We start from the raw sequence: 24,770 nt of genomic DNA, 5'->3' as shown, positions 1-24,770 counted from the left end.
TTCACAGGGAGCGCAGCCGATGGCGACAGGAACTCTTGGACCATCGAACTTGGGACCACCAGGCTTGAAAGTGCTGAGATCACCGGACTTGGGACCACTGGGCTTGGAAGCGCTGAAACCCCCGGACTTGGGACCAACGGACTTGGAAGCACTGAGACTACCGGACTTGGAAGTGCTGAGACCACCGGACTTGGAAGCGCTGAGACCACCGGACTTGGAAGCGCTGAGACCACCGGACTTGGGACCACCGGACTTGGAAGCGCTGAGACCACCGGACTTGGGACCACCAGACTTGGAAGCGCTGAGACTACCGGACTTGAGACCACAAGACTTGGAAGCGCTGAGACCCCCGGACTTGAAACCACGCGACTTGGAAGTGCTGAGATCACCGGACTTGGGACCACCAGACTTGGAAGTGCTGAGACCACCGGACTTGGGACCATCGGGCTTGAAAGAGCTGAGACCACTGGGCTTGAAAGAGCTGAGACCACCGGACTTGGAACCACCGTACCTGGAAGCGCTGAGACCACCGGACTTGGAAGTGCTGAGACCACCGGACTTGGAAGCGCTGAGACCATCGGACATGGAAGCGCTGAGACCACCGGACTTGGGACCACCGGATCCTCCACCTCCCCCACGGTGAAAGGGGGAACCTTTTTTAACTGAAGGTCGTACTCCAAGAACTCCCACAGCAACCCTCGAGGACCATCACAGAGAAGTATTGATTGAAAATGATTATTTAGTCCATGGCAATAGAAATCAATGAGGGCAAAGTCCACATAGTCTGCTGTTCTTTGACGGGGCTGTTGAAACGAGGGAGTGTCGGATTCAAGTGCAATAGACATGTGATGGTCCTCGAGGGTTGCTGTGGGAGTTCTTGGAGTACGACCTTCAGTTAAAAGAGGTTCCCCCTTTCACCGTGGGGGAGGTGGAGGATCCGGTGGTCCCAAGTCCGGTGGTCTCAGCGCTTCCAAGTCCGATGGTCTCAGCGCTTCCAAGTCCGGTGGTCTCAGCACTTCCAAACACAGGAGAAGCAGGACTAAAATAAACGCATGTAACATCTATAGAGGAAATCACTAGACAATAGTGATGGACGCTTTCAAAAAGCACTTTGTGAAGCTTCGAAAACTTTGCAATTACTTTGTTTTGAACCAGTGATACGGAGCATGTATCATTTTTTTTTTGAAAAGCTTTGTTTCAGCCATCACTTCCAGATAAAGAACAAGAGAAACTCGGGGGTATAAATTCACAAGCTAACCGGTGTGGGAAATTAGTAGTTATGGTAACTAACGGGGGTAACTATGGAAACAAACAAGAGTGATAGAAACAGTGGGTACATCTTAATATGCTATCTAGTTCAGTAGTCAGGGCACTGATTAGGGTTCCTCAAGCACAAAATCCTACCAGTGCCCTAAAACATTCGCACCCTAATAAGACCCACAATGCACTTTGAAAACCAGGGAGCATCAATGCTCAGTATGTTCCCTAAATGGATGTTCTGAAGCGCGAAACATAAGTCTCGTGAGCTAGCTCACTACACATAATGACACAATAGATGTTTTTTTAAAATACAAACCATTATTTTATTATATTTCAGCATACACATACAACACTAGACAGGCAATGAACATAAAATAGCTAACATTTATAATTTAATCAGGGCTGAAATGTTGCACGTATATGTAACAAGCAAAGAATTTATCATAATATAGCTGCAATCCTTATTGTCCTAATAGGGTGGACGTACACTGTTGCGCTCTATTGACGCTTTATCGGCTATTGGCTGATCATTTTTTTGACCAGTAAAGCCTAAATAAATCTAAAGGTGCTGTACTTTCTTTCCTCGTCAGAAATACCACCAGTTGAGGATCAAGATTCTCGGCGACTGCTATTACTGTATTTGTGGCCTTCCAGATTACCGTGATGACCATGCGGCCTGCTCCATCATGATGGGCTTGGCTATGGTTGAGGCCATTTCGTAAGTAATGCATAATCATTTAATACATGAACTGTTCATGAACTGTCATCAGGATTGTTCATGGAAATTAGTGACTCGTTCATAACAATTATTTATAAATAGATTAAGTTGGGCGTGCTTGACTATGACAAGGTTTGACACGTTCATCTGGATTTCAGATATGTCCGAGAGAAGACGCAGACCGATGTGGACATGCGTGTCGGGGTGCATTCTGGGACAGTCTTGGGCGGGGTGCTCGGACAGAAGCGCTGGCAGTATGATGTCTGGTCTACTGACGTGACGGTGGCCAACAAGATGGAGGCCGGAGGAATACCAGGGTAAAGACCTGCACCTTCACAAGTGCTAAAGCTTTTTTTTTTTTTTTGGTTCAGAATGCTGGGGTCAATTCACTAGATTTGGCCATTTCATACGTTTTTACTGTAGGCTGCACGATATCTGAAAAATTATGATTTGTTTTTCTGCAATGTACAGTAGTGGCCAAAAGTGATTAAACCATCAAAATATGAGGGAAACACTTTATATATTTAGAATATTTTAAATGCAAGGGACGAACAAAATAAAAAGCTTATAGGAAAAAGCATACATTGACAATATACAACATAATCAGTTATTAATATTTCATTGGTTCTCTCTTGTTTTCATAGTTTCTCTGTATGACAGCCTGGCCAAAAATTATGATGTTTCATTTCATTGCCACAAATAAAACAATCGACTTTGCAAAATGTTTTATAATATTTGAATAAAGGGTGAAGAAGTACATTTTCCAAGGCCGGGCGGTATGAAAAAATACAGTTTTTTTCCTCAGATGACATGAATAGCTCTATTTAGAAAGAATTAATAATGATTATCATTATGTCAAAGCACATTCTTAAATGAGTTAAAAAGTGTTAAATGAACTTAAAGAGTCTTAAAGTGACAGCAGTATATTAAACCTGCTGCTATCTGTCATTAATGTTAATCAAAGAACAAAAGACAAAGAGAAAAACACTGACTGAGTACATTTTGTAGCTTTAACCAGGATTAATATATATTCAATTTATAGTTTATTCAGTGTGCAGTGTGTGATGACTGTTTACAAGGTTACATGGGTCAAAAACAACGAAAAAAAGAATTGTATTGTGCATTTTAGCAGGGCAAGTAAAAATCTGAACCGTCTCGCCTGGGCCAGTAGGAAAAAAACCTTATCGTAGAGCCCTGATATTAAAGGCACAGCTAAATGTGACATTTATTACAATAGGTTTATGTGAAGATTGTTTTAAATTCTCTTAAATTAAAAGTTTTTTAAGCCTATTTAATGTTCAAATCGGTAGCTTTCAATTTTACCATAATGTTGAATGTCTATAATTAGTGGCTAAAATTGAGGGGGGAAATCCTTTTAATAGAGACATCAATATCAGTATTGGTAAGACTGGTACTTCACTCATAGTGCTTAGTAAAACACATATTTAAAACAAAGCCTCTTTATGTTGTTTTTACATTATTTTGGAGATTCAATGTGAAAGATTACAATATAAATAATATATCAAAAACTTGAATTTCATGCTATTAATTAATTAATTAATTTTTAAATCGATTGTCAGCACTTGTTTGGGAGTGAATATATATTTAAAAAAAAAATGTTTTACGCTTTACAAGAACCAACACAAACCATAAATTGAACAGTTAATAAAAAATCTCTTTCCACTTCAGTTTTCATAGGCCATATTCACACCGTTTCTGACCAATTCAATATAACTCTAAAATAATAGTTTTTATAATTTTATTGCGATTATTATTAAATGTGGTAAACAAAATAAGAAATATATTGTGATGATAACAAAATCGTCAAATTAGTTTTATTTTACTGTAAAATTACAATATTTTTATGTCTTAATTTCCTAATTTTCAAATACGCGTGTAAATGAACATGGTGCTTTCACTCTGAAACCAACAGCGCATTTATTTATTTGCTGCTAACCCATCAAAATAAAAGCTTGATGGTATACCGTTCGAAAATTAAGAAATTTAGACATAAAAAGATCAGCACAAGGTTATTATTACAATATATTTCTTATTTTGTTTAATACTTTTAATAATTATCACAATCAAATCTTAATAATTCCAGAGTTATGTTAAATTGCAGCGGTTCTGAGAAGCTGTATCATGAACTACACACGTGTAAATGACGCCCTTCACTCTGAAAACGGTAGCACATATATTTACTTAATTAAATAACAGCCTGTAATTAATATATCATGCAGCCATTCATTCATGTGTGTATCCAGTGTAAATGCCCTCTGGGACACAGAGAGACAGACGCCAGATCAGTCATTGCAAAAATGACTCAGACAAGTGTAAATGCATCTGGTTGTTTAAGCTAAACTTTACTCCTCCCTAACTGAATTACGCCCACATACTGCAAACCAAACATGAGCGAACAGTCATGGATAGACACATCTGGATATATGCCAGATTATTAGACCCTTATCTGTCGTCATCATCATCAGTAATACTCAATAACAATGAGACCCACCCTTGTGAAAAATAAGTGCGCTTAATTGTATTTAAAGTGCACTTGTTTGTACTGCAAATCTTTACGTATATATATTTTTTAAAATCTGCACATATTAATGAAAAAAAGGCCTCTTAAGACTATTTAAAGGGAGTACACTTATATGACTGTTTCTTAACACACTTAGTAATAATCTTAACTTTAGAGTATATTTTAAATCATTATGTTACTTATTTAGATGTTGACTAACATACTAAAGCTCATGTAACATACTATACTATAAATACTACTACTATACTAAAATACTAGTGTTATTTGATATTAGATATATTTTAAGTGCACTAAATTAAAACTTCATCATTACAAATGTGTAATTACAAATATTTTTTTTAATAAATTACATACAGGTTTCAATAGAAATGACATTAAAGTAAATTTTAGTTTCCCATAAATGCTTGTCAGTACATTCAGCAGTGCACTTTAACCATATTTCGTAGACAAGAATTATGAAATTACATATAAAGATGTACTAGTCCTACCTCAGTGAGCCAAAAAGGCACTTATACGTTCAGCTAATTACATGTAATAACACTTAAAAACATTACATTACAAGTATATTATTTTAAAGTGACTTATTATTTCTGTGTATTTTATTTTTGCTAAAGTGTGCATATACTTAATGAAAATGCTTCCAGCTCAGCACTAAACCAGCACAGATAAAACTAGGTGACTTGTCAGTTTTCAACAGATCGACTGTAAGTGTTGTGTACTCAGTAAAAGAACTGGCTGTAACGGACTCGGAAAACAGGTTATGCTTGAACTCAGATGTGTGTCTTGTAGGCGAGTGCACATCTCCCAGAATACCCTGGAGTGTCTGCACGGGGAGTTTGATGTGGAGCCAGGGAATGGAGGAGACCGCTGTGAATACCTGAAGGAAAGGGGCATTGAAACATACCTGGTGCTGGTGCCCAAGGGACCCGTGGGCAAGAATGGCATCAATGGAGTAGTGGGTTTTATTTCCTCTTACTGTCATTTCCCTCTCTGTGTGTCTCTCTCTCATTCTCACGGCCTCAACTATGTTTTTCCAGAAGCTTTCGGTGACGTCATCGAACGGGAATTCTCCACTACTGATCAACACCAAGGAGTGTAATGGGAGCGTCCACACGGCATGCACCACACCGGAGGATCCAGAGGAGCTGGACACACGGGTATTAACATGAGGATCTCACACACCAGATATACAGTCAAACCAAAACTTATTCAGACACCTTCAACATTCCTCACATTATCACAGTTTATTAGAGAATGGCAATTAAATATGACAAGAACTCAGAGTTATCAAGTCAGTTGATATTTCACTGGTTTTGTCCCTCCTTCTGTTAGACTGTCTCACACATGAATTATGTTGAATATCTGTCAGCTGTTCAATTTAAGAACACAATAACAAGATAATACCAGTTTAGCTCAACCAATTACCAAGCAATGCTTCATGTTGTTCAGTCTGTGTTGTAAAAAGGTTGCATTAGCAATTAAAGGCAAAACACTTCAGCAAAACATGATCAGCTCTAGTGTTGTCAAAAATATCGATATTTCGATAAATATCGATACTGAAATATCTGAACGGTACCAATACTAATTTCCCGAAGTATCGATACACCAATACTAGTCGAGCAGTCACTTTCACTTCTCTCCAAAGGCGCGTTGACAAACACCACACGTGACGCACTCGTCTCATTCGCTCTGGTTAAATAGCAAAAGTGAATGGAAAGATGGCGAGTGCGGCGTCCCCGCGACCGGCTTTGGTTGATTGATAAAGAACACCGCGAGCGGGCATGTCGGAGTCGGAGAATGGCGTGGACAGGACACGCGCTACACACCGCGAGCGGGCATGTCGGAGAATAGCGCGGACACGCGCTTCACACTGCGAGCGGGCTGCGGGCACCCAAAAGATTGTTTGACTATCAATATCCCTCTCATCACTCATTTTGTAAAATTATTTTATAGATGAAAACAGACTTAAGGAATTGGCTCCAGGGGTACCATTTAGCAGCATATGCTCAGCATCAGGGGTGTTTGTTTTTTGGACAGACCTGCACCACTGCTAAAAACATCCTAAAACACTGTAACTCTTCTCATTTTAACTTTTCTGAAACATTAACCAAGATGGCCTAGTATTGTTGTTGATATGAGTCTGTGTTTCGTTTTTTCACTGTAATTCTTAAAGTTAACATAATCTGACTGAGGAATCGTAGACAAGTAAATATTGTAACTGTGGTCAGATGTAAATTAACTTGTGTCTGTTTAACTTAATTCAAAAATTATTATTTAATTCTGCAATTTGCCTTCATTAGCGATTATCATCAATTTGATGACACATATACTAATTAAACTAAACTGAGCTAGACAATGGCATCTCTGAATTCAATAATGAAATGCCTTTAACTGAAAATTGAATGTTTAACCTTATTATTATACATTACTGACACTCTATCCTCCAATTTGATACAGTTAAGTGCTTCGACACAATCTGTATTATTAAAAGCAATATATAAATAAAGGTAACTTGACTAGATGCTGATCCAGTGAGCATTGTTTCCGCGTGTGATGCACACACGTTTGCGTTTAAATCTGTTCATCAAATTAAGTTAATGTATTAACCAGCATTTATGACCGATGACCAATGCATTTGTTACAGTATATTTTAATCTTTGATAACAGTAGGTAATAAAAACACAACGGATCATGTTAGCTCTGGTCCAATGAAAAAATATTAACAGATAGAACTCAGGACATTTTTGTTCATGTAAAATATACCTCATTGTCATGTTCTAGACTTGTAATATTTAGCTTTAAATAAAAAAAAGACCCCCTTAATATTGTGGCAGTTTTTTTCTCTGTGGTATCGAAAATGGTATCGAATATCGATATTTTTCAAGGTATCGTATCGAAGTTAGAAATTCTAGTATCGTGACAACACTAATCAGCTCTAAGCACAGTCTTAAATGAGTTAAAAAGTGTTAGATTCACTTAAAGAGTCTTAAAGTGACAGCAGCATATTAAAGCTGCTGCTATCTGTCATTAATCAAAGAACAAAAGACAAAGAGAAAAACACTCAATGCTCTTGACTGAATAACTTTTGTAGCTTTAACAAGGATTAATATATATATTCAATTTATAGTTTATTCAGTGTGCAGTGTTTGATGACTTCTTACAGGGTTACATGGGTCAAAAACAACGGAAACAAGAATTGTATTGTGCATTTTAGCAGGGCAAGTAAAAATCTGAACCGTCTCGTCTGGGCCAGTAGAAAAAAACCTTAGCGTTGAGCCCTGATATTAAAGGCACAGTTGTATTTCCGTTGTTTTTGGGTTTTTTGGGGGGGGGGGGGTTTTGCTAATTTTGGGAACACTGTATGGAAATTCTAAAAATGTACACAAAAAAGAATGTGCTCAACGTAGGCGGATATGTTAATGTTATTTTGAACTTTCTTTTCCTGAATCCTGAAAAAATAAAAGAAATTCCACAAAAATATGAAACATTGATAATAATCAGAAATGTGGAGTTTCTTGAGCATCAAATCAGGATATTAGAATTCTGAAGGATCATGTGAGACTGAAGACTGGAGTAATGATGCTGAAAATTCAGCTTTAATAGACAACATTTCTTTTAAATTGTTTAATTAAACAATAAAATAAGATACAGTTTATAAACAAAATAAATAATAAATAAATAAACATGATTTTTTAAAGTTAAATATAAGCAAAACACTATATGTGTCTAACTATAAATCCATAATTACATGCAACTAACCATAAACCAAATAAGAAGTACATGTAGTACTTCTAGTAGTACTGTAGTATGTAGTCTCAGTACTTAAATGTGAAATTACACTAACAGAGACACCTTAAAATAACTAAAAGTATGACAGGATTTTACTAATTTGAAAAGAATCAACTAACTGCTGACTTGCCTGAACAACTAGTTGACTTATTGGTTTTAAAGAAGGCCTGTATAATTACAGGACTGGTATTGAAATAGCCCTTTAAACTCTATATTTCAGTATGTTTATGTAATAACATGATCATTTTAGACACATTTGCCAAAAGTAAAATTCTTATTGGTCCAAAATGTTCTTCAATGTCTGCACAAAAAAATGAACTATTTACAAATCATTCTAATATAAAACATGACTTTTCATAATTGGTGTGAAGGGATCTATAGGGATGCATTGTTTCATTTAACAATATTGCCATGCTGTAAATTAGTTGGACTTGTATTTTTCTGTATTTGTCTGGTTTTTGGTTTTTTGGTTTTGGATATGCATGCGAATCACAGATCATAGACATGTTCTCGTGTGTGTGTTTAATCGCAGGTGGTGAACCCCTCGTTCCCAAACCCGCGGCGCCGATTACGTCTGCGTGATCTGGCCGAGAGAGTGATCGACGCTCAGGAGAATGAACAGGAGCTCAATAAACTCCTCAATGAAGCTCTGCTGGAGAGAGAGACCGTACAAGCGTACGTAGTGTGTGTGTGAGCGAGTGTGTGTGTGTTTGTGTGTGTGCATGTGTGTTTGTGTCTGTGTGTGCGTGCGGCCATGTGTGTGTGTATGTGAAGTGTGTCGGTTCGTGAGTGTTTGTCTGCGTTTGAGTGTGTCTGTGCATGTGTGTGTGTGTGTGTGAGTGTGTCTGTGCGCGTGTGTGATGGTGTGTCTGTGCGCGTGTGTGAGTGTGTCTGTGCGCGTGTGTGAGTGCGTGTGTCAGTGTGTGTGTCTGTTCATGTGTCTGTGTGAGTGTGTGTGTGTGTGTGTGTGTGTGTGTGTGTGTGTGTGTGTGTGTGTGTGTGTGTGTGTGTGTGTGTGTGTGTGTGTGTGTGTGTTTGTCTGTGTCTGTGTGTGTGTCTGTGTCTGTGTGCGTGTGTGCATGCGTGCATGCGTGTGTGTGAATGTGTGTTCCAACAGAGCAGAAAGACGTATGTCAGATAATAGAGTTTGCACTAAATGTAATAGTAGAATAATGTTTTGGGTTCGTCGACAGCATCTGTAAATATTGTGGTTACAGGAAGGAATTTATAATAGAAATACACAGGGCATAATCAATTACAGCATGCCATAAATCAGTGTCGATGGAGCTTAACTTTCTTTAAAGTACACTTTAGCATACTTTTAAAAAGAACATATTATAGAAATAGTAGACTAATGAAAAAGTGTAGTCATGACTCACAAATGTGTACTCTCTTTTACATTCATGGCCTTATATTTCATTAATATTATATTATCTGGAAATACAATGTTTTAAAACTATACTTTTAAGATTTGAAGTACAAATTTTTCTACACTACAAAATTTTTCACAATGGTCGAGGTCGTGTTGTGTGTGTATGTAACTAGTGTGTGTGTGTGTGTGTGTGTGTGTGTGTGTGTGTGTGTGTTTCCTTGTGCTCTTCAGGCTGAAAGGGAAGTACACTAATCGTCTGTCTCTGCGCTTCACTGACCCGGAGCTGGAAACGCGTTTCTCGGTGGAGAAGGAGAAGCAGAGTGGAGCCGCTTTCAGCTGCTCGTGTGTTGTGTTGCTCTTCACGGCTGTCATGAAGGCCCTCATTGACCCCTGGTCAGTTAAATATTAACAAATCACCACACAAACACTGCCAAAGGTCAGCCGAGGCCAGTCATAATCTATTTGCAGTTATTATAGCATCTGTTTATTGCTCTAAAAATAAGGTCCTGTTGCGACTTAGTGTTTGCCTTTGTCTCTGGGTTTGAAATATCCATCTTCATCTAAGGCTGGGAATCATACAGATTTCCTGATTCAATTAGATTCGGATTTTGATTCGATTCTAATTAATCTGTGCAGACCCTTGTGAAAAAGAAGTACACGTTAGCATAGTTTTAAAAAGAGTACCTATTGTGGAAATAATATATTCTTAGACTGTATACTTAAGAGCGACCTGAACGTTTTTTGGCACCTGATGTATTATTTATTATTATAATTAAAATGTTTAAATGTATATTAAATGCAATTAGTTGAACTCAAGAGTACTTTTGTGACTCACTTAAGGAAAAACTTATATACTGTATGTAATTTTAAAATTATTTATATTGTCTTTAAAAATATGGTATTCACATAAGTGAATGTACTGACAAGCATTTATAGTAAACTAAAATAGACTTTAATGTAATTTATATTGAAACCTGCAAGTCTTGTATTTAACTATATTTGTAATTACATGTTTGGAATGATGAGTTGCAATTTAGTACATTTTAAATATATTAACTTGAAGTGTAATATTAAACAACACACTATATTACATTGTAATCAAGTACTTTACATTTGATTTAGTATGTTAGTAATCACATCAAAATAAGTGTGCATCTTTAAAGCACATAAAAGATTATTAAAACATAATTTAAAGTGTACTTTCTTGTAGTAATTCAATAAGAGAGATGCGTAACGCAGAATGAATCAAGATAACACTTTTAATAAACACTAGAAACGATTGAACATGAATTATCACAAGAACATGAACTGAGGAGAACGGAGGGCTTAAATACACAGAGGGAAGAACATCAACAGAACAGGAAACGGGTGTGGACTAAGTAGAAACCATGACAACTAATGAAATCGCCCCCTATACCCTTAAATAGGGCACTATTAGAATGGACAGACATTTGTAGTGGTGTCCAAAACCATAGTTGCCGAGTGCACTCATTCAATCCCACAATGCACTGCAAAAACGAGTGTACAACCGCTCAACGCCAAGAGAATACCCACAATGCACTGTGAGGATCGTGCCGAATGAATTCTCGTGTCTGACCAGAAGAGGGCGCCACAGCTGAATCTTCCATTCATTCATTTTCCAAACCACTGGTCCAATGTGGGTAGAGCGTAATATCATACAGATATAAATTCCTTTTGAATTGATTATTAAATTGTTTAATTAGGGTTTATGCATAGTTTCCATGACAGAGTTCAAGATAAATTAGTTTATTACCACTGGAGCTGCCAGTTTGCTAAGTGTTCCCACTTTATTTTGTGGCTTTATGTACTTAAATTGAAATTAATAATTTGATACAATGGACTTGTTGTGTACATACATTTTTTAACATTGTACTTATATTTTGAAAATACCTGCATGTAATTACAGCTGTAATTAATTTATGTAATTACATTTGTAATTTCACAGTTGACCCTTCCCTTACACCTTAACCCACCCTTAAACCGACCCATACCACCACACCTGACCCTAACCTTACCCGTATCACACACACCTGACCCTAACCTTACCCGTATCACACACACCTGACCCTAACCTTACCCGTATCACACACACCTGACCCTAACCTTACCCGTATCACACACACCTGACCCTAACCTTACCCGTATCACACACACCTGACCCTAACCTTACCCGTATCACACACACCTGACCCTAACCTTACCCGTATCACACACACCTGACCCTATATCTCAATAGCAGCAAAAGTGTTTTACAATACAACCTGAACACAACAAGTACATTGTACTTATTTTTCAATGTAAGTACATAGTACTTAAAGCCACTTAATATAAAGTGGGACCGAATTCACTCACTCGTTTTCATTCACTCCTTCAAGTGAACTATATTAGTGGAGTGATTAGGGAATAGTGAATGAGTGTTTAGGGGGCGATTTCAGACACAACTTAGAAACAAACAAGACAGAGGAACTAATCATGACCATGACAGTACTTTAAAGTAAGACTTTTAATTTGACATTACAAGGTGCACTTTTTGAAAGTGTACTTAAGGTTGTGTTCATACTTTTAGTTCGGTTCGCTTGGTTCGTTTGGTCCGGACGAAAACAAACAAACAAAAAAACATTTAGTAACAGGTAGTAGGCGCTGTACACAGTGGGAAAACCCCCCAAAAGTGGGCCGTACCGAGCCGTACCATGCAGTGGAAAAGCACCATAAGTGTGTTAAGAAACATCTTCATGAAAGTGTGCTCATTTAAGTACACTTAAGTGTCCTACTTTTCAGATTTAAAGCATAGAATAAGTGCACATTTAAAACAGTGTTTTTGTCATTGCTGTATTCCTGTGTAATGTTCTTATGTCTTTCTTTCATTTTCCCCCGTCTATCTATTTTTGCTCTGCACAGGTTGGTCGCAAACTATGTGACTCTGGCCGTGGGAGAAGTCTTGCTGCTTATACTTACTATCTGTTCGCTGGCAGCCATTTTCCCACGGGTGAGTTACTGTTCTAACACCTCCATTAACCAATCACACACAGCTGTCACTCAAACATATGTCACCAGTTGTAAAGTTGGTTGCAACTTCCGTTTTATGTCAACAATCTCAAATGCACCTCATTACTAACATTTTGGAGCTGATTAACATGTGTTTGTTACTTCAGTGAGCGCAGCAAACTCAACATGCACCAATGCTAGATGTTCTATACATCCTAATCATTTGTTGACGACATGTATTCATTACATCAATGAGCTGCGTTAAAGTGAAACGGAAAAAAAGATTGTGTCGACACTTTCCGGCATTTCCATCAGCTATATCGGTAAACGGTTTGAAGCGCTAAACCTTTTTCACACAAAAATCTTTGGATAGAAATCGGGCTATTGATGTACTAGTGTATATTGCCACGTCACGTGATGTTGCAGTGGGAGCAGTTTAACTTTTTAGGTGCAGTTACATGAAATCCTTTTCTTTTCTTTTTTTCTTTTTTTTTACTGGGTCTTACATGGACACTCCTGAAAAAAGTTTGTCTTTTGTATCAAGGTTCCTTCTTTGTAATGAGATTTTCCTGAAAATTGCATGATTATGCTTTCCATTAGGCTCCGGGGGCATGATCCACGTTCTGCTGAACAAGGTTGCCGTATCTAATGCTAATTTTTGTCGACTTCTTATATAATATTAATATGACTGGTTACATGAGTGAAATGCTGTTGCTGAGGCTCATCCTCTTCCAGTTATTGTTCCAGCATTCACCAGTTTTTGATTCATCCTCATTAGTTAGGTCAACATAAAGTTACCAGTATTGATTCCCTCGCAGCCACACATACACACACAGGTTCAGCGAGCGCAGAGATAATGTAATTTTGAAAGGAGAGGCGGTCACACACTCATCCACTAGGCAACAAGGACATACAAATGTATTGATTTGAAAAATCATGTTGTGGATTAAATCAATTGTTTCCACAAACACAGTTCATCCAGCCACCCCAGGGCTGAAGTAAATGCATACACACAGTGATTAGATCACAGGCCTTTCAATTGACTTTGCTGGTCACTTACTGTGATAACAGGTCATGTGCATACAAGGTTAAAACCTTTTCCTATGACTGCATGTTATTGTGTTGATCTCTGAGTGTAAGTAGCTTTTTCGTCTTGCTTTCAGGTTTTTCCAAAGAGACTGGTGTCATTCTCCACTTGGATTGATCACACGCGCTGGGCTCGCAACACTTGGGCCATGGCAGCCATTTTCATAGTCACAATGGCCGACATAGTGGATATGGTAAGAAACAAGTGAATGAATTAAATAGCTATCTATCTATCTATCTATCTATCTATCTATCTATCTATCTATCTATCTATCTATCTATCTATCTATCTATCTATCTATCTATCTATCTGTCTGTCTGTCTGTCTGTCTGTCTGTCTGTCTGTGAATTTTGTATCCATCCATCCATGAATAATGTTTCCATCCATAGATGAATTGTTTCCATATATATATATATATATATACATATCATATATACAGACACATTAACACCCGCAAACCTGCCTAATGTGTGTGTATTTCAGCAGTGGTGTGTAACGCAGTCACTCCTACTAGATACTTGCCGGTTGAATTTTTTTACATTTTTTAATTGTAGGCTTTTAAAAAGGAATCTGAAATAATCAACTAAGTACAATGTAGTGTTGTCACAAATAGGGATAGAATGATTACGGATTTTGTAAGTACGATTATTGTCTGAGAAATAATCACGATTTAACGATTATCACGATTATTATGCATCAAATAATTTCAATTTTAATGTGTTATTTATTGCTGCCACATAACAGTACAAAATTATAAAATGACAAACAATAATCAATCTCTTTCTTTGGAATTAAAGAGAAGTGCTTTGTAAACATCCAGTATTTTCCTTTTAAAAATAACAAATTAAGTCAAAGGCTGCAGGATCTTTGATTGAAATAGATCACAAAATTATTAAGCGTTTAGTTTGTTCTAAATTTATTTTCAACCTGAGGTAGAAAACATGAAAACATGAAAACAATATATTGTTGGTATCTGACTTAAAAACATAAATAATACTATAAAGGGAAAATAAATCCCAATGAAAATAAGAATAAACAAAGTCTTTGGATCTATTGAATTAAATGTAAGCTAAATATTAACCATGTATTTCTTTTAAAAGAAAACATGAAAAAAATTGAAACCACTTTTCCTAAATTAAAACAGTCTTCTTTTCAATTAATGATATATTCATTCTTTATAGCTACTTGCATACATCATTCTTTATTCTTTCAAGCAGACATATTTATTTGTATGAATATAATTAATCCTTATTATTAACAAACAGTGAATGATTTTCTTTTTTTCTTTTGTTGCTTGATCAATATTAAGGACACAGACCGCATTAGGTTTATTATCCACTATCACTTTAAGACATCGGATCATGTCCAAAGATATGCGGATCCAATTGCACTGATCCATATCCGATTCACTCACAACTGTTTAAGACATAACCGACATAGTTTACATGAATACTCTCCAAAACGAACATTTAGACATAATGTTGTGTGTATTTGTCTATTCAGACTCGAAAGAGAGCTCAATTCAGTAGTCGCGCGCTATAGGTGTCTATTGCGCATGGCTGCACGCTTCGGGTCGAGTGTGTGCGCACAGAAAACCGTACCGAATAGAGCTCTTTTTGCATCGTCACTCTTATTCAGATCTAATGTCTGCTCTATTCATTCTCCCAGACGTTTACATTTTTTAACGTTTTATGGGACCGCTGGGTAGATCAGCACATTACAGTACAAATGTGCACATCTACCACAAACGCAGGACATCAGTTCTGACTGGATCGCTTCCCAAATCGTCACTATCTAACATTTTCGTCTAGTTTTTACTCATTTACGAAAATGTCAATAGGTTTTCTTCATAGTTTTTGTCATTCAAAACTAGGTTTTATTAGTTTATTAGTTTCATTATTTATTTAGTTAGTTGCAAAATTTTCGTTCCGTGCAGAACACTCTGTGTAGCATAGTCTTTACGATTAATTAACCATGACGTTTTAAAGCGCGGTTAATTGTGAAATCCGGTAATCGCTGCATCCCTAGTCACAAATATAGATTTTTCAATACATATCGATACTGAAATATCTGAAATGCTTCCAATACTCATTTCCCACAAAATAGATACACGATACACTCAAAAAAATAAGCTGTTGAACCAACTTAATTAAATTAAGGAAAAATAAATCTGTTTGAAATTGTTTGTTATAATATTGCTGTATGAACTTAAATTAATTTAGCAAAGACTACTAAAATAATTGTCATTCCTACTAGATAATGTTTTTGTCAAGTTAACTAGATTAAATTTTGTCCTGCCTAAAATCACCAACATTATAATTTTAGCTAATTTGACTCTACAGTTACTTCCAATGGTAGTAGCTACTAGCGTTTAATTTAATTAGAACAATTTATTCCATAGTAATATTAGATATGACTTATGCATATCTGCGAGTTATGTTTAATGCATATGGTGTTACAGGCTCGACTTTCGCTGTGGGATTGTGTGTATTGTGCATAATGTTATGGATTCCTGCAGTTGTTGTGCTCACATACAAAGTGTGCGCACATAAAGCCGCCTCTCAGGACTAAATTGAGTTATTTTTCACTGTTTATTGCGTTTAAACAGTCAAATAAACACAAAATAATGTTAAAATGTGAACACAGTGAGTTATGTTTTAAGTGAACGTAAACGGTTGAGAAAGAAAACGCATGTGTAACAGTATAATGGATCTGTGCATCAGGTCTTAAAGTGACAGCAGCCTAATAAACCTGATGTCAAATTATGAGATAATTTATATGGCAGATTTTCCTATGGTATCGATGTCAAAATTGTGGCCAGTGAAAATCTGAGTGGCTTGTAACTTTGGAAAAACAGTTATGTCAAGCCCTATACTGAATTATGTTTCCATCTATATATACATATATAAAGTGTTAAAATCAAGTCAGAGAAGAGAAGTTTATAGCTCTGTACCACAACCTAGTAAGCTGTCTTGTTGTTCACTGCCTACATAGTCATCTGCCTTCTAAGGCAACACCAAGATGAATCATTTTTCTTTTTAAAAATTTCCACACAAACATTAAATGATGCAATACCAACCAACAACAACTAATTTAATAGTGCAAAAGTAAAATAATGAAATGACATTAAAATCATGAAATTTTCATTGCGATAGAGAAAACATGCCTTTTTGAAGAGCATCTTTTGTTTTCCACAACTTTTAGCACTCATAAAATTAAAATAAATACCATCATATAAAAGTACCACTCAAAAGTTTGTGATCAGTAAGAAATTAACCCTTTTATTCAGCAAGAATGCATTAAATTGATCAAAAGTGACAGTCAAGACATGTATAATGTTACAGCAGATTTCAGTTTCAAATAAATGCCGTTTCAAAACTCTCCATTAATCAAAGAATCCTGAAGTAAAGCATCACAGTTTCCTCAAAAATATGAGGCGTTACAACTGTGTTCAACTAGCCTGGCAAGCCAGACCCACATCAAGATGTTAGGTCTGGGAACTCACCATTGGCAGGGCTCAATCCGAGGGGCGGGAAAGGGTTGTCTTTCAAATTCCCTCTGCACGCAATAGGACAGCGCTACAACCAACCAGAGCAACGAACGGTTGTGGCAGAGTGAGTCCCATGCGTTTTCCCACCAGCGGAGCTAGTTGATACATTAAACTTTTGTCGTATCCGGTCGGCAAAACACCAAACACATCTTCCTCTTTTAAGAATGACTTAAGTGCCGTTCTTTGTTCTTTTCTCAAAGAAAAGCTTAACTTTGGCCAGAGTCGCGGCCAAAGCCGATTCAAAAGACCGCTGTTCGCCAGCATCTTCTTTGTTTTCCAGTAGCAGGGAATTCACGCGGAACTGTCACATCTCTGACGTCATTATGTTAAGCCGGCCCACCAACTCTATATACGATGTGATTTTCCTGACCAGAGTTTGGTTTTTCCAGCTTGAAAGCCAACGGAGAGTTTCTCAAAATAAATGTTGCTGCCGCTAGGGTGCGTCTACATTTCTAGGCTAGTGTTCAACACTAATAATAATAAAAATATCAGCTTTACTATCACAGGAACAAAAATACATTTTTAAAACAGTAAATCAGAAAACAGTTGTAATAATATTGACAATATTAGTGGTTTACTGTATTTTTGATCAAATAATTGCAGCCTTGGTGAACAGAAGAGACTTCTTTCACAAAAGTCTTACGGACCCCAGACTTTTAAACGGTAGTGAAACACCAACATTTTATAACACCAATGAGTTGAAACAAATGGACAAACACCATTTTTAAACACCTAAAACACAGAAGAAAAATCCCACACATCCCCGTTAGATGATGTTATTGAACACTGAGCGTCTGTGTGACTTCTGCTGTGTTGTAGTTGAGCTGTCGGGCTCCTCAACCCTCCACGGATGAGGCGACGGCAGTCCCTTCAGTCTCAGCGCCCGCCAGGAACTGTGCGGAGAATCCTAAATACTACAGCTACGTCGCAGTCCTGGCTCTCATGGCCACCACCATGCTGGTGCAGGTCAGCCACATGGTCAAACTCACGCTCATGCTGCTGATCACTGTAGCTACCGGTGTAGTCAACATCTACAGCTGGACCGACATCTTCGACCTCTACGATCTGGCTCGGTTTAAGGAATACAGGTGGGTCAAGCGCCAATCTCAGATCACTGTATAGGTTGGGTTTATTCAAGGCGAGCATCACTGGTACTATTGCATTAGGACTAGGGCTGCACGATATTGAAGAAAAATACGGAATGCGTAATTCATTAACTAATGCGATATCCGATATCCGATAATGCTTAAAGTGTGTGAAATAAACTTAATTATCTTTAAAATTGTATAACCTGCATACGTTTTTCACATTCTTTTTGGGACAAGAAAGCATTCCTATAACTTCTGAAAGTATAAGCAGCATAAGAAGTGTTATTTTAACATCAGTGTAAACCACAGGGTTCAGGGTTTCAGTTTATCCTACATTAGGTTTAGTCAACAACAGAAACTGAATAATCAAATGTAAAAATGAAACACTGCTTAGTTTTCACTGTATGAATTAAATATATATACTGATTCTTATTAAAGCTACAAAAGTTATTCAACCAAGAGCAGTGAGTGATTTTCTCTTTGACTTTTGTTCATGACCCCAGTTATTGCAAGCCGTTGTGATATGCATATTGCGATAAATACATTTGCAATATTTCGATAATTTCTATATATTGTGCAGCCCTTATTAGGACTTGAACTGACCACTAACTGTCAGTACTTCATCTATTGGATGACAAACTTCGATTGATTGAAGTGTCCTTGTTACATGTAGTTACTATAATAAAAACTATAAATTATGCATAATTAAATGCTACTTAACCTAAACCAACCCCTATTCCTAACCCTATAGTAAGTACATGTAGGTAATTATTATTACTCAGTACTTAAATGTATGGTTACACTGTAAAAAAGACACCTTTAAATAAAGTGTAACCGTTTACTCTCTGTCTACCGTATATAGTGGGCCAGCCATCTTAGAATATCAGAGAGACATGGGCTGTTACTTTCAAGCCACTTTTAACCCACTAAAGCCTACTCGATCATATTTGATACGCACATTTCTAAGGCCTCTAAATGATCAACATTATCAAACTTTGCTGAAAAAGCTGTTGCACTCAATCGGCTACATGCCTTTTGTCGTCTGATTGATAGTTCTTATTTTTTAGTCAGTATAATTGTAAAAACGTTCCCCTACAGTCTCTTTTTGCTGTGAAATCTGAACTGATTTTCATCAAGCAATCATAAGAATAACTTTTATATTGTTAGTAATATTTCAAGATAAACACTTATTGGACTTAAGCACCTTGGGTTTATTTGATAATCTTGATTAAGATGTATTAAATATGATCCATCAGGCTTTCGAGGAAGGTGTATTTGTTCATCTCTCAATCATCAGCGTATTGCATTGATTTATATGTTTAAAAACTACAGAGCTTTGATCATAAAACTCATCTTACTTGGACATATTACTCCACTTAAATTTTCTGGCTGTTATTTCATGTCCGGCTTTACAGGGTTAAGTTGTTTCTTTTTTTACAGACTTTATCTTGTGCCCTCCAAATACACCATGAGTGTGATGATCTTCATCATGATGGTCAGCTTCTACTACTTCTCCCGACATGTAAGATTTAACTTCCTCTCTCTCTTCCCAACGATTTCTAAAAGGCATAGTTCACTTGAAATGAAATCACAAAAATGATGTAAAATCACCTTAAAAATTTTATTACGGCCATATGATTCGTGTTATATTCCAAGTTTTCTGAAGTCGTACGAGCGCTTGATTTGAGAAACAGACCAAACGTTTAGTTGTTATTCACTGAAAATCATAAATAACAAAGATATCAAATCAAATATGGCACATGGCATATGGTTAAAAGACATGTATGTAGAAGGTATGTCACATAATCTGCTTTCTGGATTACCCCCCAGATTTGTAACAACATGAAGGCGAGTAAATGATGACAGAATTTACATTTTTGGGTGAATTATCCCTTTAAGGCTATTCCTCATGTAAAGCTTGCATATGGCTTTAAAGGGCTTGAGATAAAGAGCATGAGTCATATTAACTACTTTTGCTGTACTTTTATGCCGTTTATATTTTTATTTTTGAGCTTGGGATGTCAGTTCCCATTTACTGGCATTATTATATTAGTCAACAATACACTTTTTGTGTTCCACAGAAATGGATTTGGAATGACATTAAGTTTGGCAAATAATATTAGAATTTTGTGTTAAATATTCATTTGAAGTCTCATCAAGGCTGCGTTTATTTGATCAAAATACAGAAAAAACTGTAATATTGGGAAATGTTTTTACAATTTAAAATAGCTGTTTTCTATTGAAGCTTGTTTCCGCCACTGAATAAGCAATTAATAAGGTAACTGCAACATTTTATCTCACATTTCTGACTTTTTTTCTCACAATTGCGAGTTTACATCTCGCAATTCGGACTTTTTTTCTATGAAATCAGAATTGCGTGATATAAAGGCGCAATTGCGAGTTATAAAGTTATAATTGGGTGATATAAACTCACAATTGCGAGAAATAAACTTGTGATTCTGACTTTTTTTTCTCAGAATTGCATGTTTATATCTCGCAATTCTGACTTTACAACTTGCAATTCTGAGAAATAAAGTCAGAATTGCGAGATGTATACTTGCAGTTGTGAGATAAAAAGTCGCAATAATCTTTTAAAATGTTTTATTCTGTGGTGGAAACAAGCTTCCATTGTTTTCTATGTGAATATATTGTGAACTAATTTATTCCTGTGATCAAAGCTGAATTTTCAGCATCATTACTCCAGTCTTCAGTATCACATGATCCTTCAGAAATCACTCTAATATGATGATTTGCTGCTCAAGAAACATTTCTGGTTATGATTAATGTTGAAAACAGCTATCCTGCTTCATATTTTTGTAGAAACCGTGATAGATTTTTTTCAGGATGCTTTGATGAATAGAAAGTCGAATAAGCTGTCACTTCCCGACATCTGAACGGTGTGTGTTCTCACCGTTGCTCAGGTGGAGAAGCTCGCACGCACACTGTTCCTGTGGAAGATTGAAGTGCATGAGCAGAAGGAGAAGGTGTACGAGATGAGGCGCTGGAACGAGGCTCTGGTCACTAATATGCTTCCGGAGCATGTGGCCCGACATTTCCTGGGCTCCAAGAAGAGGGATGAGGTGAGAATCCTGCGCCAGGTCCCACGGCCTGTTTACACCCGATCACTTCATGCCTTTTTACTGATCGGATAGAAATCGGATTTGTTAAGATGTACTCTTGGCCACATAAAGGTATCTCTGCAATACGTTTTACATTTCAATAGGAGAGAAAGCGGCATCAGCACATTTAGACTCACTACTTTTCATGAAGATTCATGAAGAGTGTGTGTTGAGCTTAAGTCTTTCAGTTTCATATGCAGCAGTTTGCGCGTGGGCTTGCTGAAGAGATCCTCAGTTACTCATCTGCGGCGGCCCATATCTGGGGATACCGGGAGCCAGTACAACAGGATCTCGCACTTTTAATTTTCTACCATTTTGGGAGGAGTAAACTATACATATGTGGCTTCAACAATCAAAGGCCCTGTGTAATCATCGTTCCCACGCGTTCTGGAACAAATCCTTCCCTCGCGGGTCAAAATGACCCGAAGCCCAAAAATTATACTTCATTTAGTTTTTGTCCAGAAAGCTTATTTTATTTCATTCTGATAATATTTTGAATGCTATTTTTTTATATTTTTTTATTTTATTTACCTTTAAATTACTAGATTTAATCAATAAATATTAAATAATTAGTAATTTAAGAATATTCCTCACATTCTTTCAATTTAAATTCAAAATAACTCACAATTTAATGCATAAACCTTTTAATTCAGCTCAAAATATCTTACATTAGGTGTCTTTGCCGACCTCTTGTGGAAAAAAAATTATATAACATGATATTTCATGACTCTATATGGAGCAAATGAGCTGCTGCTCTGGGTCCTAATGTCAGTTTTTTCAGGATGCATTCAGATACAAATGTAGACATTATACAATTATTTTTTGGTAAAGTTTTATAATTTTTGTTTGAATTTTGAGCATTTTTAGGTTTTTCTATGTGTATTGAAGAATTCATCGCATTCCATTCATTCCTATGGGGGTCCGTTGACCTGCGAGGGAAGGATATGTTACTTTGTTTAATTTATTTATTTATACAGTTTAGAGTTACAGGGACAGTGTACATTAATAAACATTTATGTAAATGTGCCAGTTTAGCCAACTTGGCTAATTTTCAACTGTAGTCCCTGAGCAGGTGTAATTTCAGATAAAATACATTAAAACAATCAACAATACTTATACATACGATAAATCACATTTCATAAGAATACATAAAGTACATTAAAACAAGGATATCAAAACATAAAACAAGGCAAAGCACGCTTCAGGTGATTTGAATAACTAAAATTATGTAAAATTGCCATTTAAAATTGTATAGACAAGACAAGCATCTGTAACTTTGATAAGATTGTCCCAGGTCATTAAATTATATATTTTTAGGCAGTAACAGTGGTGATGGGTATATAAATTTCAACCACAACACGTTACATTTTTTTTTTTTTTTTTTTTTGTATTCTTGGTTCAAGCACAACAAAAGTAATTGGGTCTTGGAACCCTCCGATAAACACTCAATAAATAAATAAAAATCCTGGGTCAAAATAACCCGAGAGAAGGATGAGGGTGCAGATGCGTTTGGTCGATCGGATCACAAGTAGACGAGGCAGACACATCCTCTTTACACCCGGTGTTTTAATCTGTCTCTTTTGTCCACTTTTAACCACTTCTGTCCTGATTTCTTCGAGGGAAGGGTCTATGGGCGGGTAAATGTATTGTGTTTTTTCCAATCTTTGACAAACTCAAAACGTTTTAGACCCTATTTATACCTGTATTTAGCGTCGTCCACTTAGATCCGATCAACCTAAACGCTTCTAAATACCAGGTGTACACAGAAACAGCCTCTGATGCATTTACACTTGCTTAGTTTCGCCTGTAATGCATCTCAGACCAACTCCTGAAGTGGTTTGAGCGAACGGATTTAAATCGCATGAAGTGACCAGGCCCTCAGTTTCCATGTTTTACATGCACAGATGCAGCCTAACTCAAGTAACTTCTCTGGTTTGGTTTCCCAGGAGCTCTACAGCCAATCCTATGATGAGATTGGAGTCATGTTCGCCTCCATCCCAAACTTCTCCGATTTCTATACGGAGGAAAGCATCAACAACGGCGGGATTGAGTGTCTGAGGTTCCTCAATGAAATCATTTCTGACTTTGATAGTGTAAGTTATTTTTGTTTGTACTGTTTAAATTTCACCCAATTGTTTCCAATTATAATTAGAAGTCGAGATTTTATACCAATTACTTGTTTGTTTTGTGCTCTTTAGCTTTTGGATGAGCCACAGTTTCGCTTTATAACCAAGATCAAGACTATTGGCAGCACCTACATGGCAGCATCAGGAGTCACTCCAGACAATAACACCAACGGTTATGCTTGCATGAAGGTAAATGAGGTGCAGATGGGATCTTTCTAGAAGCAATATATCCATTTAGTGCTGATAACAATGGTAAAGAGGATTTTTTGTGTCCTTCCCAACAGAAAGAAGAAGTTTCAGACAGAGAACGGTGGCAGCACTTGGCAGATCTTGCTGATTTTGCTCTGGCCATGAAAGTCACGTTGATGAACATCAACTACCAGTCCTTCAATAACTTCATGCTTCGCATCGGTTAGTGGGCTGACATCCATCGACAGTAGTGGCTAAAGTGGCCTAGGGAAATTTATATCTGCACCCTTTATTCAAATAGAAAAAATTTGTTCAAGATTTTTTAGCATATTTGTGTTGTTTTGCCTTTTCTCATCTTGTAGTTTGCCTTTTTTGCCAAATAATTTCATCAGATAAATATCTTAACCAAGTTTAGTGTTTTGTTCTTCCCTCATATTTACAATATTTAAAAAATCTAAAGTATCTTCCTCATATTTTGAAGGTCTATTCAAACTTGTAGGGATAAATATCCCTTCTAAACTTCACTTTTGGCCAGTATTGTATGTGAAAATGACAATGCTGAATTTTTCGCTGTGTGCATTATGAAATCTTTTCTCCACAGGGTTGAATAAAGGGGGCGTTTTAGCTGGTGTTATTGGTGCCCGTAAACCTCATTTTGACATCTGGGGAAACACTGTGAATGTCGCCAGTCGCATGGAGTCCACAGGGGTGATGGGAAACATCCAGGTGATGGGTTTCACATTGTCTTAATGATCTGGACACACACTTCCTAAATTTTGTTAAACTATTCTGCATCAGGGACTCAAAGTAGCATTGCATGTAATCCGATCATTAAAAAATGCTGTTTAAAGTGTTAGTTCACACAAAAATTAATAATTTGCTCTCCCTCGAGTCGTTCCAAACCCGTAAGAATTTCCTTCATCT

At 36.9% G+C, this 24,770-nt stretch overlaps 1 protein-coding gene across 3 annotated transcripts in view; it reads left to right on the top strand.

Annotated features, from left to right (window-relative positions):
* The window catches only part of adcy3a (adenylate cyclase 3a), a 42,199-nt gene that overhangs the window by 14,162 nt on the left and 3,267 nt on the right, over positions 1–24,770 (top strand). For 2 of the 3 annotated variants that reach the window (XM_077206098.1, XM_077206118.1), the window contains 15 exons: positions 1,851–1,978; positions 2,137–2,295; positions 5,310–5,475; positions 5,558–5,677; positions 8,842–8,984; positions 9,913–10,074; positions 12,601–12,688; positions 13,851–13,967; positions 18,144–18,412; positions 19,853–19,934; positions 21,334–21,492; positions 23,478–23,624; positions 23,730–23,846; positions 23,942–24,068; positions 24,448–24,572. In XM_077206098.1, the coding sequence (XP_077062213.1) occupies positions 1,851–1,978; positions 2,137–2,295; positions 5,310–5,475; positions 5,558–5,677; positions 8,842–8,984; positions 9,913–10,074; positions 12,601–12,688; positions 13,851–13,967; positions 18,144–18,412; positions 19,853–19,934; positions 21,334–21,492; positions 23,478–23,624; positions 23,730–23,846; positions 23,942–24,068; positions 24,448–24,572 (2,109 nt within the window). The remainder of the gene's footprint in view (positions 1–1,850; positions 1,979–2,136; positions 2,296–5,309; positions 5,476–5,557; positions 5,678–8,841; positions 8,985–9,912; positions 10,075–12,600; positions 12,689–13,850; positions 13,968–18,143; positions 18,413–19,852; positions 19,935–21,333; positions 21,493–23,477; positions 23,625–23,729; positions 23,847–23,941; positions 24,069–24,447; positions 24,573–24,770) is intronic. The other variant, XM_077206108.1, reaches the window with a different exon arrangement.

The sequence above is a fragment of the Siphateles boraxobius genome, unplaced genomic scaffold (genome assembly GCF_051911475.1).
Source record: "Siphateles boraxobius isolate OS27281-9 unplaced genomic scaffold, OSU_SipBor_1 12, whole genome shotgun sequence".
In the NCBI taxonomy this organism is placed as follows: domain Eukaryota; kingdom Metazoa; phylum Chordata; class Actinopteri; order Cypriniformes; family Leuciscidae; genus Siphateles; species Siphateles boraxobius.
Note: the sequence above shows the minus strand (reverse complement) of the source record. Positions and strands in the feature narration are given on the sequence as shown.